The following is a 19,227-nucleotide window of genomic DNA, read 5'->3' on the forward strand; positions in this document are numbered from 1 at the left end:
TATTGAAGGTTCAGAACAATGGATATTGCTGTCATAGAAAGACAGCTTCTGAAAATTGGAGTGTATTTTTCTGGTTAAAAACATTGGTTGTTTTTCCTTTCTGTATTTTGAAATATCATTTGTACTCAGTATGTTTCCAATGCTCTATCATACAAAAAATGCTTTAATGTATAATTTAAAACAATAATATCAACAATTTGTAAATGAAAAATATTTATAGGATAGTGCTTAAATAAAAAATGTACCATTTTTCTAGACTGGTTATATGAGACATCTATTGAACATTATTAGGGTGTCTCCATTTACAATAGTTTGACATACTTAACACAAGATCAGTAGTTGGGTAGGGGGTTTTGTGTGCATGTTGCTTCCTTGAGGAGGTGTTTTTTAAGCTAAAAATTTTTTCTACAAAAAGCACTTATTCAATTCCTCATGATATCTCTCAATAAAGCATATTTTACTTAAAAATAATTATTTTCATTCCAAGGCACATATAATAAGAAATTTCAAATGTTCACTTTAAGTGGCAACATCGCAGCACAATTGAAATTACAGTATTTTAGAACCTGTAGCAGAGAATCTGTTTAAAAAAAAAGAAAAGAAACATCACTCAAAAACTAATTCAGCTGCAATATGAGTTTTGTGTTTGTACAAGTGGTAAAAAATGTACTTTTAACACCCATCCTTCCCAGGCTCAGCTTCACTGCCAAATTCTCTGCCTCCTTCATCCTACAGTGCAGGGGGCAGGGAACAGGGCCTGTGGTCAGTTCATCACACACCTCTTCCACTCCCTCCAAAGGGGGAGGACTGATCACACTCTTCCCCTGATCCATTACAGGAATCCCTTCCAAGGGACACAGTCTTCCATGGACTTCTCCAACATGAGCCCTTCCGCAGGCTGCAGTTCTTCGTGAACTGCTCCACTGTGGTTCCTTCACAGGGTCAGAGATCCTGCCAAAAAACCTGCTACAGCATGGCTCTCCCTTTCAGTGGGCCACAGGTCCCGCTCCAGCGCAGGCTTCCACAGGGTCAAAGCCTTTGGGAACCCACCAGCTCCAGTGTGAGATTCTCCCCATGCTGCAAGTGGATCTCTGCTCCACCATGGATTTCCATGGACTGCAGGGGAACATCTGTCTCACCATGGTCTCCACCAGAGGCTGCAGGAGAAGGCATCTCTGCTCTGGCACCTGCAGCAGCTCCTCCCCATCCTTCTCCTCTGACCCTGGTGTCTGCAGAGCTGATTCTACCACACATTCTTATTCCGTTCTTCCCTGGCTGCAATTGCTCCCGCACAAAACCTTCTTCCCCCTATTCAATACGGTGTCTCAGAGGCGCTATGGCTGTCACTGCCTGGCCCAGCCTCAGCCAGCAGTGGGTCTGACCTGAAGCCGGCTGGCACTGGCTCTGTTGGCCATGGGGGGAAGCTTCTGGCAGCTTCTCACAGAAACCACCCACAGCCCCCTGTTACTGAAACTTTGCAGTACAACCCAAATAGAGCCGTAGTGTTGCAGTTTGGATTTCAGCCTCAGCCTTGAACTTTCAGCAGGCGGAGATAGTTTCCATTCGCAGGACACAGGCTCCTCATAGATTTCAAGAAAAAAAGTCCCACTTTTAAAAAGTTAATTATTTTTAAATATGTCAACCTTTTAAGCCCAGTTGCCTGGATACATCAAACTTCTGGGTACACTTGCACAGCCACCAGTTATTTTGAGCTACAGTACGGCTGCAGCTTGCTTAATCCTGAGGAGAGCAGGATCATCATCTTTTGCTGCTCCAGATACGTCAGCAGATTCAACTTCTCCTGTGCTTCAGGATGAGACAACAGAGCAAACAGAATACCTTTTGATGTTTAGCATCTACAAAGGATTAAAAAAATTTCCAGGCAGGCAGGCATGAATGACAGACCAGAGCAGAAATATTTTCCCAAAACCTTCTTCCTTAGTATCTCCTATAGCAAGTCATGGTTGCCAAAATAACCTTATTAAAGCAATTACATCAAACAATCTTCTGCAGTAGGTCTCAGTGGTACCCATAATTTTTGTACAGTTCTTGTACTACTTCCTGTTTCAATACAGATACAGGTACAAAACTGTCCCAGCTGTCTCCTGTTGGCTTGGCCACCCACACTTTCTCAGCAGACACTGCCCTTCCTCCCCAGGCTACTGAGCTGAACAGTACTGCATGGTATCAGCAAAGCCCAGCTAACTGGCAATCTGCATCACTTCCCCTGCACACAAACTGACTCAGAATGATTCTGGCACAAGAAATTCACCTTATAGTAAGGTAAGCCTTGGCACTGAAGGAGATGAGGAGGAGGATACAAAATGCTCAGAGATTAAATTCTTTTTTTCCCTTTCTTCTTAAGAATGTTCACTACATAACAGAAACCCAGCACTACCTTTTGGTCAGCCTAAGCTTTAGATTTCAAATGCCTGTTAAACCTCTTCAAGATACACATTGGTCTTTCACCAGCACAAGACTCAGTTCTCCTATCCTGGTGTCTCCAAAGGCTGGCAACTAGCTTGTACTGCTTTTGCAGATTTTAATTACTCTTCTACTACAACCCTAATTTCAAGGGAGATGATCCCCACATGCTCGAGAGGTGCAAGAAAATAGTCATCTGACAGAGGAGACCAACAGATGCAGGCTTGGCTTTGAAGGCTTGACTTTTTTGCAGGCTTTGCCCCCAGAGAAGCCCAAAAGAGCTGGGAGGGGCAGCTGCTGCCAACAAGCCTCATGCCCCCTCCCTTTTATGCCCACAGTGCAGCCACTCCCAAGCTGACCTCCAGCAGGCTGCTTCTGCTGCCTCTGTTCCTTCACCAAGTCATAAAATAAAAAATGTCCCAAAAACAGCTGGACACCTTGCACGCAATAGCTTCATATCCTTGTGATCCAAATAGTGAGAAATGCTTCTGTCCTAATTAGTGCTAATGAGGTGCTAAGGAGACCATATGCCAAAGTCAGCAATAAGGGGTCTTTTTACTGTAAATTTTTTAACAGAGATCAAGGAGAAAACAGTCACCACCCACTGCAGTGTCCCGCTGGTGCTTCCTCATCCTGGGCCTCTCAGTGGGGGGCATCCTGGAGTCATTCTTCTGGGGGAATCACCTTTACACAGTCCAAGCTCCAAGGTTGGTAATGGTGTTCCTGTACCTTGGGGTGGCACATGTATGAGCAGTTGCTCCCTTTCCCACAGTTTGCCAGAGCAGCACTTCTCTGGATGCGTTAACTAGGTTAAGCAAATCTCATCTCCATCAGCCTTGGAATTAGCATCTTCCTGTTGCAAATTTCTCTTGTCTGTGCTTATCTCAAGTTCCTGCTTGGGTGATCCATCTTATACCAAGTTCCTTCTGCAACCTTGACTGTTTTGAGATGGGCAACTTGTGGCCTTTAGGTCCTCACACCCCACTGAAGTCACACAGAGCAGCCCTGCAGCTCCCTGGGGCTGCCCTGCACTCCTTTGGGCACCCACAGTTTCACATGGTTGTCCACTCAGGTAAAATTGTCTGCTCTAGCTATGCTCAGGCTGCAGCTCCCGGATGTCCCTCCCTGACAGTGCAGGCTAAAGGCTGGGACTCCAGCACACACTAGACTGGACTGAGCCCCAGAAGGCACCCAGCCAGCAGACTGCCAGACATCTGGAAATAAACCACCCAAGTAACAAACTCTTTCCAGCTGTCTTGTCATTTTATCGCTGAATCACAGGCCTCTCTAATTTGAGAGCTTTCCAAGTTTGTGTAAAGTTATATCGAATCAAACCAAAGTGGGGGCATGAGTTCAACTAAGGTTGAAAGGTGGAAACACACTTCCTACCAAAACCTAGTGGAAAAAACCATTACTGTTAGAAACATTGACCAGGAGCTGTGGACACCATTTGTACTGAGCCAGGTATTGAAAACTAGCCTTGTAAATGTGCTTTTCTGCAGAGGACAAGCTGATTGTACCATCCTACAGTTTTCTCAGTCCTGGGCTCCAACATGGGGTGCACAAATCTCAGGAGTGAGCAAGAATATCCACTGCGGTATGGGGAGGAATCAGCAGAACTTTCATTTATATTTATTTTATAGCAAAAACAAACAGACAAGCAAACAAAAATCCCAACAACAAAATCATTTAAGAAACAAATTAAGCTTTACTAACATTTAATGCACAAATTGACACTCACCAGTGTTTCCACGCACCTCATGTATCACAGCAGCCCAGGCCATGCAGAGTACCAAGGTCTCCTCAGTGAAGAGAAGGTATCAAGAGCACAGAGAGCTTCAGACAGTGCCCTCCCTCATTTGCTCACTTTCAGTGTATTGCCACATGGTGCAGTTTATACAGACCCACCCAAGTGCATTTACAGCATCTGTGCTCGCTTCTGAAGTAAACCACCCTTCCAAAATGGACACGGAGCTCACAGAGCTTCCTGCAAAAAAACTGCAGATGGAAGACAATCCTGATGCTCCAAGCAAGCAAAAACATGGCAGAGCTGACAAGTTTCCTGTTCATCATAGCAGGAACCTTTTTAATAATGCACTACACAAAACTGCTTAACTGGGTGGCAGAATTAACACATACTGAAATTCTCCGTACCGGTCATTGATACAGAGGGCTCATTTCACCTGCAAGATGTGGGTATTCCTAAGACTACAAAAGTTTACCTTGTCTTTTCCAGAAAGGGTAGTTTTCTGTAACTAATAAAATGGCACAGCACAACCAGATTATAGAATAAAATTTCTCCATTTAAGAAAATAAATACAGAAATATATTAATTTGTCCTCCTTGTAAAAAACTGTTCAAATTTAGCTTTACCTCAGCAAATTTAGATTGTTACATCCACCTGTGATTTCAGTCCATGCAGGGAGGTTTATCAATCAAATCGGCGTAATTTTTTTATACTTACTACCTATCTAATTCTTGGGAGCTCTAAAGACCTTTGTCTTCAGTCCCTCTTGTTCACAGAAAGAGGGCATTAATGTGGAAAACAAACCCCTAGTCGGGATCCTCAGAACAACCCCATATGGCAGAATGCAGACAGAATACATTCTCAGCTGACGAGACAAATGGATTTACCCCTCAAAAATTAATTCAAATTGAAGTGGATACCCAAGTTCAGAACCTTTGTATCCACAAAACCAAAAAAGAGGGACTACTATTGAAGTCTCAAGATTGGTATCTCTGAAGCAGTGAAGAATTCTTACTATTTTATTAAAACAAACTTGCTAGTCAATGCAAGAAAGGAACAATATAGAAAATACTAAATTAATATGTGATGAATTTAAGACACATTTAGAAACCCAGGCCCCAACCGTCAACCAGTCAAACCAAGCGGGGGTTTACACAGTCACCCACACACAACTGCCTCAAAAACCAAATAAATATTTTGCAGCTATGCTGTCTCAAACTGAGCTACAGAAAGGCAACTGGTCAGCTACAGCTCTTCATGTCCAAGCAATGGCCAGTCAAGGCCAGCACTTTGTGCATTTGAAATATGGTACAATAGTACATTCCTAGCATTACTACAGAATTCTGTTGCAAATGCCCTTTAGGATCATTGAACCCAACCACACTCAGCACTGCCAAGTATACCACTAAACCAGGTACCAAAGCACCACATCTACATGTTTTAAATACCTCCAGGGATGGTGACTCCACCACTTCCCTGGGTAGCCTGTTCCAATGCTTGAGAACCCATATGAAGAAATCTTTCCCCAATATCCAACCTAAACCTCTTCTAGTGCCATATCAGGCCATTTCCTTTTGTCCTGTCACTTGTTTCTCCAGAGAAGACATTGATTCCCATCTGGCTACATCCTCAAAGTCCCCCCTGAGCCTTGTTTTCCCAGTTAAACACCTCTTGCTCTCTCAGCCACTCCGCACAAGACTTGTGCTCCAGACCCTCCCCAGCTGTTGCTCTTCTCTGGACTGTCTCCAGCAGTTCAATGTCTTTTCTGAACTGAGGCCCAGAAATAGACACAGGACTTGAGGTGTGGCCTCACCAGCACCCTGTATAGGGGGACTATCCTGATGGGATTATTCCTGCTCCTACTGGAATATAAAAAATATGGCCCCACCATTTTTATACAGGCCAGGATGCCTTTTTCAGGGTACAGCTGGCTTCTGTTCCACTGCTGTCAACCAGCACCCTCAGGTCCTTTTCTGCTGCGCACCTTTCTAGCCACTCTTTTCCCAGCCATGTAGTTCTGCTCAGGATTATTGTAATGGCAGGACTCGGCACTCAGCCTTGAGGTTTTCATTCAACTCACTTCAGCCCACTGATCCAGCCGCCTAGATCTCTGCAGGACCCTCCAGCAGATATGCATTCCTGCCCAATGTAGTATCATCTGTAAACTTACTGAGGCTACACTCAATGCCCTAGTCCAGATCACAGATAAGACCAGCTGAATGTAACCCCATTCACTTCCACTCGCTCTTCACAGAGCCAGTTTTTTTACCCAGTGAAGAGTGCACCATTCCAAGCCATGGGCAGCCAGTTTCTCCAGCAGAATGCTGGGGGAAATCGTGCCAAAGACTTCACCAAAGCCCAGGCAGACAACATCTAGTCTTGCCCTCATCCAGTAAGAAGATCCATCCACCTTGTCACCTTGCGGGCTTAGCAGGACTTGCCTTTTGTAAACTTGCGTTGGCTGGGCCCAAACCTCTGCTCATCCTGTATGTGATTGCAATCAAAACCATTTGCTCCATGACCTTCCCCAAAACTGCGGTCAGGTTGGCAGGCCTGTTGGTTCCTTGGATCTTCCTTCCAGCCTTCCTGTAGATGACTATCATGTTTACTTGTATTGGGTCTGACTGGGATGGGTTCTTTTCCCCATGGCAGCCCCCACCTTGCTGTGCTGTGTTAGTGACTGGTGAGGTGCTGGTAACAGAGTGGTGCTTTGGCTACCTCTGAGCAGTCCTGGCCCAGCATCAGCACTATCTCCCCAACATTCTGCACCCCCTCCACCAGCAGGCTGAGGCTGGGAAAACCCAGGGAGGGAACATGAACATGACAACTGACCCAAACTGACCAAAGTAATATTCCATACTATACAAAGTCTGCTCTGATATAAAGCTGAAAGGCCAGAGCCTATCTTCCAGAAGTCCAAGATGGCAGTTCTGCTGATCTGCGTCTTCACTTCTCTGAGAACCAAAAGCTCTATCATTTTGTGATCTCTGTGCCCAAGACAGCCTCCAACCACATCACTCAGCAGCCTTTCTTTGTACACAAGTCCACTGGGGTGCCTGGACCCAAACACCCTTGAAAGCCAAAAGCCTGTCTTCCATAATCCTGGGTTATAGCTCTGCTCTTTTTTTTTTTTTTTTTTCATAGAGCCAAGTATCTTAAACTTAACATCTTCACAATCAACTGCAACCTAGACAGCCACCAATCTTCACCCATCTGTTACAAACAACAGACCTAGGAATACACCTTTATCAAAAGCAACCTTCTACATACTTTAGGACTTTGACAAGCTATTGGAGTGCACCCATGCAAACTTTCTAAAGGACAACAAGGACAAGTTCAACATCCTGCAACTGGCCCAGGGCAACCACCACTCTAAGTACAGACTGGTGCATGGAGGGTTTGAGACCAGAGAAGGACCTGGGGATACTGATGAATGAAAACTTAGACATGACACAGCAATATGCACCAGCCAGAAAGTCAACCGTATTGCAGACTGCATCCAAAGCAGCGTGGACAGCAGGGTGAGGGAGGAGATTCTGCCCCTCTGCTCTGCTCTTGTGAGAGCCCACTGCAGTGCTATGTCCAGCTCTGGGGTCACCAGCAAGAGAAACACTTGCAATCTGTCAAGAGAATGTCCAGAGAAGGCAACAAAAACCAACAGAGGATGAGAACACCCCTCCTATAAGGAAAGACTGAGTTTTTTTCAGCCTGGAGAAAAGATGATTCTGGCAATACCCAATTGTGGGCTTTCAAAACGTGCTACATAAAACATGAAGACTTTTACCAAGGCCTGTGACAGAACAAGAAATTACAGAATAAACTGAAAGAGGGTTGATTTAGACTGGATATTAGGAAGACCTTTTTTTTTCCATGAAGGTGGTCAGACAAGCAACTGGAGCCAGTTGCCCGAAGAAGTTGTGGATACCCAATCCTTAGAAACACTCAAAGTCAGGCTGGATGGGACTTTGAGCAACCCAAAACATGTCCTTTTCACGCATTTCCTAGACCTCTTCAGGTCTTTTTTAAGGTGGCACAGAGAGCATAAACTTTAATCCATTACTAGATTTCAAATGTGTGCATTGAGGTCTCCTCACTCCGTTGCTGTTATCAGGTCTATTAAAGCACATACCAGTAACATCTGTTAAGTAAGCAAACACAACTGTAAGTCAAGATAGCATTATGAGAATCATGCTTCCAAATTCATTCCCATCCAAAGCAATTACACTTGTTCAGCACATCTTAAAACATTATTTCATCTATGACTGTAGGAAAGGGGGGAAAAACGCAAGTTTTAAAAAACTATCTTTATTTTTTTTCTTACATTTAAGCAGGGTTGTATTTCAGTTTTAGACATCCAGCCATTGTTTACTTCATTACTGTAGACAGGAAGAAAAAGTATATAAATGCAAATAATATTGGGATACCTACATTAGAGCCAACAGCTTTACTAGAAGAAAACCTTCTTCCACATTAAAATCAAGCACTTAAATTGCTGAAAAGCAAGTGCCTTGCTAATCATTTCAGCAAGTAAACAGCTTTTATATATTCAACCATTTTAAGTCCATAATATTCACACTGTCTTGTTAGGGAGTTCAGATGATACAAACACTGTAGAGATTAAAAATCTCCAAGAATAAAACTCACCAGGTGTGTGAGAAATACACATACCACATGTACAAGCAACAGATTTGGTCAAGTACTACAAAGAAGGATGTGTTTTCATAAGAGAATGGTCAAGTGACCTACTTCTCAGCTCAAACAAAAACAAAGAAATAACTTTATGAGTCTAAAATAATCAGTAACACACTCTGGTTGAGTGGAATCTTATGACCTGTTACACTGTATTTTTGTAGGCCAAGTTCAGGTTTTCTAAAACAAAAACTTAAGAGCATGAACAGTAATAATGACAAAGATCAAAGTATACATATGAGCACATAATCCAAACAATAAAATACAATTTTGGCTCTTAATGAAAAATAAATTACAAAATAAAATTAAAATCCTTGTAAATGCAATGATTAATTCAAAGGTGTACCTTTGCTTTTATGTACATTTTAAATGCTACCACAAAGCAGATGAAAAATAAATAAGTATGCCAAAAGACATTTGTGGACAAAAAAAAAGGTGCTACTTAGCTCTAGAAGAATTCTAAAGAAACCGAGATAATCTGTGTTTCAGTCAATAAATCTGTCTAGTCACTTCCATCTTCCACAGCCCTTCTTCAATAACTGGCAGTTAAAACATGACAAAACCAAAACTCTGTCACTATGGCTTTAAAAGAAGCATATATTTTCTGAAGAAGAAAATACAAAATGGGCTGTCTTGCCTACAGAACTGTTGGTTTGTTCATATTGCAAGCACTTCATTGGACTGTAGAGAAGCATCTGACACATCCTTGCCATCCTAAGATACTAGTGACCTTACACTGCAAGACAAGAAAATTCCAGGAAAAAAAAGGCAAGAAATTTGGGATGCGCTGGGCTAGTACACAGTGAAGGCAGAAGTCTAACTCACTCCCATTGCATTTATTTTCTAAATTAAAGAGCAAAATAGTACACCTCTTACTTTACATGGCACATATATATTTTCAAGTTAAAGATGCTGTCCATCATCAACTATCTTAGTGAACATACAAACTTTCATACTTATTCTGCTTTAACCAGATTCAGTATTTGCTCTGTAGAGCTCTTTTGAAGGTAAATCAATTTTGTTAACATTACCAGAAGTACAACTTAAAATTATATAAACATTTGTATGCTTGCACAAATACTCTTGTAATTTTTACTGTACTGCAATATTCACTGTAGGCAAAATAAAAGCAGGTTTTCAAACTGAAAGGATATTAGAAATACTTTCTGTTAGTAGCACCAGCATTTTGACAACTGTCAGCAGTTAAACCAGCATCCCCGGTATCTTTAGTCAGTGTCAATTTGACTGGAGTAACAATTTGACTACCCAGTAATACTGAGGCAAAAGAAGAACAATGCAAGTGTCACAAAATAAATCTTAAGATTTTATTATTTTCCATTATGGTTGTGTACCTGTATTTTTCTTCTTCTTTTTGAAGAAAACTGCTTTAGATACACTGCTACAAACTCAAATAATTGATTTATGACATCCGTCTTCATCTAAGACACTGCTACTACTTCCTAGGAAAGAAGAAATACTTCTCAAGTTCAGTTTTGCTCAAGATACTGTTAATTTTCTATAATTTCATTGGTCCATATGTTGATGGTCAAAGAAGCACTTCTATTTGACAATATCTTAAAGCTTTCAGAACAGATGAATTAAAGAAACAGAAGATGGATGCAGAAGAACCAAATCATAGCACAGAAGCATGATATTGTTTCTCAGGAAGTCCTCGGAAAATGTGCTTATTATGGAGGTTTTTGCTTTGGGTTTTGTTGTTGGGACTTTTTTAAGATCACAAGACAACGGTTGAACAAATAAGCATTTTCCCGTGCTCTGTTTGGTTCTAGTCATTTGTTGCGCTGGATGGTTTTCCTTTTCCTCCGCTTGAATAAGCAGCAGCACCTGCAAGTGTGACATGAGTTACATATGATATAAAAGAAGCCACAAAACTGAACTATTTACTGTATGTCTCACTTGAAGTATGTAGCTTAGATACAGCCAGCACCACAAGGAACTGATCAAAGCTCTATTGCAGGCAATTGATTTATTAGAGAAAGAAACGGAAGTAGAGATATTTTTGACACATTTCACCTTTTTTGGTAAGAAGTATCAAACTAAAGCTATAACGCAACTAGCTACTAAGCTTGGAGTATTGATGAGAGTATCAAAAACACAGGTATTATAGGCTGACTTAAAAATGCATTTTTAAGAATACAGAATATTCATTACCTGAGTACTCTTTCATATTAACTTGCAATATGCCAAATGGAAGCTTGTGCTTATGACTGTGTCACCTAAACTGTGCACTTAAGACACTATTGTTGCTAAAACAAGAAAACAATTTGAGCTTCCTTTGTCAACCAGAACTTAGAAAAACTTTCTCCAAGGCTATTCCACAAGACATCTTAGAAGAAAATTCTAATGGACAACATAGTCAATGTTCTGACCCAGTGCTGTGATAATAACTACTACAGCAAAAAATCACAGCTTAAATGTAAAGAACGCTGATATTCTCTCTTCGGCTTTATTGAATACTATATGAATGAAACTAACTGACAAACACTGTGAATTTCACTTAGCAAATAGAAACAATTTGGAAATACCTGAAAGAACACTACAAAATGAAAAAGAGTTGGAGGGAGTTAGATATAGATAATATACAGAAGGACTGCAGAAGTCCAGAAAGTACTTTTGAAAATAAACTAAAGAGGAAAGCAACAAATAACACACACACACATTTAAATTGTACTGTTAGGCTTATTTTAAGCAACTCCCAGGTCCTGAACACCACCTCTAAAAATAAAGCTTCACACTAAAGTGTTCACAATGTGTGTGACCAAAACTGCAAGCTATCTACTCTAATAGAGCTTGTCCCATGGAGTTCTGTGGTTTGGTTATTGAATTCTCACTTGCAGGACTATACACTGATGAGTCTTAAACTATAAGTACAGCAGTAGTGAAAATATAAATGTTCTGCATCAACAGCCTTGATTGGTAAATCCTTAAGTCCACCAAACATTTTATATCGCTAAAATTCAAAAGGAATTCAGATGATTTTGTTTGGGAAATGGGAAAAGCATTTAAATTTCAGGGAGAATAAGGGTCTAAAAATAAGGTTCTACAGGGGGCAAGAACAACATCCAAAGTAAGGGGAGACAGAAGTTACCTTCTCAAAATATCCAAGGCACCCTGTCGCTCAGTCACTGAAAAAGTAGCAGTGGGCAGAGGCAGACCAGAACTGCTCTGAGAGTTACATAACTTTCAGTAGAAAAAAACATTGGTTATTGATGAAGAGGAAGCCCAAAATTAAAATTCAGTAGGGGAAACTACATAGATAAGTATTTTTACAGGTAGCAGAAGTATCACACTGTATTTACTAAATATAAAGTACTTCTTCAAGAAGAAATATAATTGATTTTGAAGGGTAGGAGCCACTGACTGTAACTGAAATTCCCCCGTATTTACTAACCCTTTTTTTTAGCATCTGCCTATAACTACTAACACTCATTACCACTTAAGCTTTTAATTTACTTGTAGATGTATGAACCCCAATTTAGTTTAATTCCTTTTTCACCCCAAGTGTTTTATATATGTGTATACCATGTATAAAAGCAAAGCAGTGCTCCTCCCTTTCAATATGAATGACCCTATGATCCTGTAGATGAGGAAATCCTACCCTTAACTGTGATGGTAAATCACTTTTATACTTGTTCAAGATCAGCATGCCTTAGGGAAAGCCGACAGAAAAACTCTGTCTTGATTTATAAAATTAGCATATACAGAACCCAGGTTACATAAGTAACTGTAGGAAGATGAAAGTACAGCAGACAGTTAATTTATATTCTAGAACAGCTATCTAGAATTTAAACTCTTCACTCATTAAATAAACTTCACTTACATGGATCACAACCCAAGTAGGTCAGACTTCTTAAACATTTAGGACTACTTGGATCCTCTTCGCAATTCAAGGACACTTTAGGTTTTCTTGCTTTTCTTATTAGAAAATTTTAACTTATCTTTGTTGCAATTCTCATACTGTTTTTTATTCCTTCTGCTACTTCCCTGTCAACCAGAGAAAAAGGGCACCATGCAATGGCAAATTCAAGAGTTCTATTTTTAAGCAACATAAAGCACTGCTATTTTAGTCCTCTGGTCTTCTGGAGTTTGTATAATACTGCTATAGTGAGTATAATTTCTATTAATAGTTCTTTTTTTTTTGGTTTTTTTAACTACAAAAACTATTCAACTGTATTTCAATTCAAGGAAAAACTGCTAAATGCTGAAAAAATTTATTTGGTGTAGAAAAATAAATATCTTAATAATATATAACATATCCAAAAAGGACTAAAGGAATGTAAATTCCATGATGAATTGTAAACCATAGGACTGTTTTGGAAATCTGAACTGAAGTACACTTAAACACTGTAATTTTTAAGTCTAGAAGTGCTAGACTTCAAATTGGCTTCCAAGGCCAAAAAATTGCAATTTTAAAATATACAAACCTTTAAATGGGATTATGATAGAACAGGCTCTATTGACTGACAATAAGTTTTGTGAAAGAAACAAAACCCTGGATCAGAGATTCACAGTGCATAATCTCTCAATGAATATAATTCATAACAGAAATGTAGACTTGTTCTTAAGCATACTGTCACTAGAGGGTGTTATTGTCACTCTCACATAATACAGCTATTACATTGCTTAGAGCTATATTTAAAGCTATAGATAGGTACATTATTAAGGACTATTAAGCCACAAATTTATTATACTATTCAATATGCATGCAAAATACAGAAGAGGTAAGTTTTAAAAAATTCTACTTCTAGGAAAGGATTTTTTTTAAATAAAGTATTAATGACTGCTAACCTTCATCTGGAGTTATGTAGCATTTCTAGAGTTGGCAGTGTAACAGTAATCTATAAAGTGCAAAAAACACTGCACTTTTCCTGTACAATCTAAAGTGTCCTCTGAGGTATTATCTGAGGTAGCAATCTCAGCGTTATGGTTTTGAACACTTCTTATCCTTAAGACATTATCATATCTTTTTTCCTTTTAAATACCCTTCCTTCCAGTTGAACAGTGCCTTGGGCCAAAAGTCTAAAGCAACTTAATTTGTCATTTGTGTTTAGACAGCTGTGTTTTCATATTTGCCATCAAGCATGTGGCAGGCACTTTTGTGCAGTATTAGTAACAAGCGTTTAAAGTGGCAAAAAAGATGCAAGATGCAAAAAGGACAGATCATATAATCACTTCCTGTTTGCCCTTCTCTTGCCTTCCCACAGTACAGCCTTTTGGTTATCCAAATCACACATGCTTCATAGAAGCAACTGTTCTGCTAACTAATAAACAAGAAAGACAGGTTAATTGCTCAGTGATAAAAGAAAGAGCACCTGTATAAGACTATAAATAGATCTGTAGATCCCCAAGTGTCAGGGCAGCACAGTGATCAGGTTAGTTTTCTCCTTGCTTTACAACTTCAGTAAGTAATAACTGAAATAGGGCAGAAAGAAACTTCTCTAAAAACCCAAACCAACAAAAATAATCAAACCAACAACCTCCTCCACCCCCAACACTCACAAACAAAAAAACAAACCCAACAAATTCCCAAAACACAACACCCACTGCTAAGTCATGCTAGCTGCACACCCACCATGAAAATGACACGGCATAAGATTTAGAATATATACTGCATGTGAGTAGATAATTATTGAACAATGAATTGTTTGGTTAAGCGTTGGTTAAATGTCCCAAAACAATAAAATCCTTACAGAAGAAAAAAACCCCAAACTTATCCTTCCTGATTTACAGGATTTCACTGAAATGGTAGCAGAAGCTCTAATATTCACCTAAATTACACTTGTGTTCACAGTTAAAATCATACATAATGGGGACAATCCCACACGAGGGGCGCTCTTTTTAAAGTCTTTTAAATGAAGATATAGTCATGCTAAGTTTCTAAAACGAAGAAAACATCTAGAACGAAGAATGAAGCATTTTAAGTAAGACTTAAGTTTGTCTTTTCAGAGTATGAGGAAAAGTTACAAACAGAAGATATGAGCAAGAGAGGTTAGCTTTGTTCATACTTTCAGGCAGAAAAAAGCTTATGAAAGAGGCACAAAGTTAGAGTCTTTTGAGAAAACAATGTCTCCTTAGAACAAAAAATATCCATGTCACAGACATGAAGGTTACTAGTAATCCTATTCCCTTAACCTATTCCACAGCGTAAAATCTATAAACAAATGTCTGAATGTACCACAAACCCTTTTGATATTAGGCTGGTAATTATGATGTTAAAATGTAAAATTAAAATCTTCTAAAGTGCTCTTTCTGAAAAAATATGTGTACCTATGCATTGATGTTTGATAGCAAAGCTGGAGAGGTGAGGGTGAGTGGGCGTGCATGTACGTTAATTAACTGCTAAAATATAAAACAACTTCAAAATATAAAAAATTACCCCCAGAAAAACCTCTAGTCACTGAGGAAACTTGAGCTTAAACAGACAGTGTTGAAACACTAATTTGAGTGTTACACACTTAAAAAACAGGAAAATCAATCTAAACAGCAGGACACTGAGAGTAATTATTTTGTCTGTTACGAAACCAGTTAAGAGTAGGCCAAAAAGATCAAGGATAGCATATTTGTCCATATCAGAAAAAGTGAACTTGTCAAGCAGCTGAGCATTTTGGCACCTGAGAATTCTCTTAACTTTTTGCAGATAATCAAGTAAAATAGGGAACCAAAAATGGGTTTAATTGTGCTAAGGACTACTCAAAGTGCAAGAAATTTAATCTTTTTCTGTGTGTACATGAGCTGAGCATAAGGAAGATTATTACTGTGCTTATTCGAAGAGAGGGGACAAGGAATTTATCTACAGGCAGCCTATCAATATCCTTGCCCCTTTGGATTTTTTTTTTTTTTTTTTGGTTTTGTTTTGTTTTTGTTTCAAAAATAAAATATATATATATATATATCAGAGAACTGATATATTTTTGACACTAAAATAATACTGTACTCCACAAAGATGGCAGCAAAGAGTTTAGTTCTTCTCAGTGCTTACAGAAAGCCAGTGCAAAAATGTGGCCCTACAGACACCTCCATTCAGGTTATTAATTACACATGCAAATAAAGCTTACCTACCAGAACCAGAACTTGCAGAACAATTGCTTCAAAAAAAATTTCACTTTGAGAAATTTCCCTCTTCTCTAAAGTCAGGAAAATGGGTCCTAGAAAAATTGCTGCCGCTGAATTGTTCTGCTACTAATGTATCCTTCATACCTGTGTGCCTCTATTTTATGATAAACTAGATCCATACCCTTGTAAAATCCTATTTCAAGCACAATTATAAAATGAAACATGTTGGAATTCATACCACCTTTAGCTATCAAGAATATTCTTCTGCACTATTTTTCAAGTCTAAGTTTACTACTCAAATACATAAATATTAGTTGTCCATCCCATGGTAACAGATCTTAATATTTTTCCCTTTCATTACACTGGATGTAATTAAGAATTAAGGAACTCTGAAGTTCAATTTTAGTGATTAGTTAGAAAGTTGTCATAGACTAATACTTTGGTAAATAGTTTGTTTACAGAGATAACTGGAAAAGTTCAAACATTTGCTAGCAATTATTACTTATTCATGCAAGTTATTTTCCAGATGTTAATACACTAGCTGAATGCTACAATATTTGAAAAGAATGCTTTCCCCTTTCAAACAGAATAGAAAATAAAACATATTCTAGTACCCATCAAAAAGGCTGACATAAAGTACATCACAAACTACTCAACTTAAAAGCAAGCAGGCTTTGAAGCAGGCAGAACAGCTCCTGAAGGTGGCTTTTTGTAAAAACAGTTACTTGTTTCACAGAATTAAAATGTATTTTGTCATTTCTAAGTAGATATTTTATTTTTAAGTTTTCTGAAATTAGTTTTAAACCCAATAAAAAGGACAAAGCTCCTGGGGCTGTTTCTGCCTGCCTGTGCTGTATAACTCACCACATGTTCAACACTTTCTGGCAGCTATACAGAAAGAGAGTAAAGTAAAAAAGAGAATCAGAATACAATACAGAGGAAGAATTTTACATCTTCCACACACAGCTTTTGGTAGTCAGAACACTATCTTAAAATAAGTATTTCAAAATGAGTGAAACATCAAAAATGCATGCACTTCTCTAGCCAGGATAGCAAGACATGCCATTCAAGGCTTAGGCTAAAAAAGCACAAGCTATAGGAACTCTACTATTTAGAAACTTAAAGACAAAATTAAGTATAGCACTGTAGTTTTGCTCCTCACTAATGGCTATTCAGTTCAGACATTTTCTGAAAAATTTTATCAAAAAATATTGAAGCAGCTGAGCACAAAAGATCCAAAGAATATAAAAAGAAGGACATACTTTGTTTCATCCATTACTTCTACTTCTGCAGGAGCTGTGATGGGTGCATTTGAACGGCCTGCAGTTGGGTCATCTGTGTTCAGTTCTCCATTTGTTGAGCTTACTACCTGAAATCACAAGAAAGACCTGAAATTACACTAGCGCCAGACATATATTTGTTAATTCCTAAGGTTCCAATACATGTTAAAAACTGTATTTTTTGTTATTTCCATAGTTATTTTTATTCCAGTAACAGTATCTTCTCCAGGTTTTATTCTGGCATCCCTGTGCTCCTGTAATTTTCCTTTCATATGTATTAGTGGAACTAACCTCTACAATGGACTCAAAGTGAGTGGATGAAGCAAAGCAACTCTGTGGATGCCATTTGCTAATCTCCCCCACATCTCTTCAGAGCCTTAAGGGAAGGCACTAAGCACTCTTCCAATACCAATTCAGTCGGTCTAACCCTGTCTCTGCTCCTTCAGTGTATTTATGCTCCTTAGTTTAGCTCTTTATATTCAAAGTGAATATGAAGGTCTGATTCAGCTGTATCTCAAAGGACATTCAACAGAAAAAGGGAAAACCAAGGCTGTCTTCTAGACCTAACAGTATAGATGGTGTCTGATTTTTAGGACGCGAAAACATTTACTGCCAAAAAAAATTAATAAAGATTAAATTAATCTTCATTCCTATTAGTTTACCATGAAATTTCTATGCAAATTGTTCAAGTCACTTTGAAAGTTGTGGTTCTCTGGGAATATTTGTTCAGACTTTAAATCAAGTGGAACCCAACATTCTCTCTCTCAGTTCCTGTCAGCTTTCCTGCATGACAAGTGGACACATTCCAGAGGCCTCTCCATTATCCACCCCACAAAATAAAAAAAGGAAGATGGTTAACTGGCTGTAGACAAGTCTCTACATGATCAGAGCTGCTGACAGTGTTGATTGACCCATTAAAGAGTTTACTTGACACCATGGAGAGGTCTACTAGCTATTAAATAGCAGCAACTGCTTGGCAAGGTAGCAAGCACAAAAATATAAGTCTGGACAAATAATATATAAGTTTGCAGAAAACATCTGTAAACAATTAGTCAGCTATAGAGACTAAGAGTAGTCTGTAATTCAAGATTATTACCAGTTGTTGCCTGATGGTCAGAGATTAAGGTAGATGAAAGTAGAGGGAAGGAAAACCACTACCATAATATTATTTCCCTCACCCTTCCAGCTCTCCTCTTATTATAGCAGTTATATCTCATCTATTTATAACCAGAGCTAAAGAGCCTCGTCTATTGAGGTTTGTTTTGTCATTCCCATTTTAACTAAGTACAGCACCATCAGAAGTTTGGTGCACTCAAGGCATTTGCCACGCCCTTTGCTGACATCAGGCCAGGTTTTCTCCTTTTTCAAATTTCAATAAAATAGGAACCACTGCCAAAAAAACCCTACAGGCTCATAACAAAATAAGATATGTGAGATTGCAGAAATCTAACTACTTAAATTTTAGTCAATATAACTTGAAGGAATCATGGGAGACTGGACTTTATTCCTGCAATGATAAGCCAATGGAGTTTCAACTAGATGTCTTAAGCTTAGTTTTGTATCACTGACCATGACAGAAGCACTTCACATTCAGTGGCAGAAATAGGTAGGAATCATACTTTAACAAACCTTCAGATGGTGAGGCAGGCATCCTGAACCAAACATCCTGGGTTACTAGTTACTGGGTTTTACAGAGTCACAGAATATTCTGAGTTGTCATCATTATATATTTACTAAGAACGGGGATATAGTATTATCCCAACCACCTCACCAGTATCTTACTGTGAAGATCATTTCATTGCTTCTTGTAAAATACCCAGAGTAGAAAAGTGCATCAGAAGTATTTGCTAACTAAGACAGGAGCAGTCATAAAAATGTAAGGGTAAAAAAAAAAACTTTGCTCAACTTGACCACCAAATGAGTTTGGTTCCAAAGGAAGCACAGAATGGTTGGAAGGGATCACTGGTGGGGTCATGCTCACATGGAGCTCCCTGTGCCTAACTACATAACTAA

The 19,227-nt window shown here is 39.0% G+C and overlaps 1 protein-coding gene across 12 annotated transcripts in view; it reads right to left on the reverse strand.

Annotated features, from left to right (window-relative positions):
* Positions 1–10,161: 10,161 nt before the first annotated feature.
* The window catches only part of CSNK1G3 (casein kinase 1 gamma 3), a 71,021-nt gene continuing 61,955 nt past the window's right edge, over positions 10,162–19,227 (reverse strand). For 4 of the 12 annotated variants that reach the window (XM_041395963.1, XM_041395957.1, XM_041395966.1 and 1 more), the window contains 4 exons: positions 17,197–17,303; positions 16,799–16,822; positions 11,970–12,061; positions 10,162–10,705 (listed from right to left, as the gene is read on the reverse strand). In XM_041395963.1, coding sequence (XP_041251897.1) covers positions 12,004–12,061; positions 16,799–16,822; positions 17,197–17,303 — 189 coding nt within the window. In that variant the 3' untranslated portion in view covers positions 10,162–10,705; positions 11,970–12,003. The other 8 variants (XM_041395967.1, XM_041395962.1, XM_041395960.1 and 5 more) reach the window with 7 other exon arrangements.

The sequence above is a fragment of the Onychostruthus taczanowskii genome, unplaced genomic scaffold (genome assembly GCF_017590055.1).
Source record: "Onychostruthus taczanowskii isolate IOZ18803 unplaced genomic scaffold, ASM1759005v1 scaffold122, whole genome shotgun sequence".
NCBI classification, from domain to species: Eukaryota; Metazoa; Chordata; class Aves; order Passeriformes; family Passeridae; genus Onychostruthus; species Onychostruthus taczanowskii.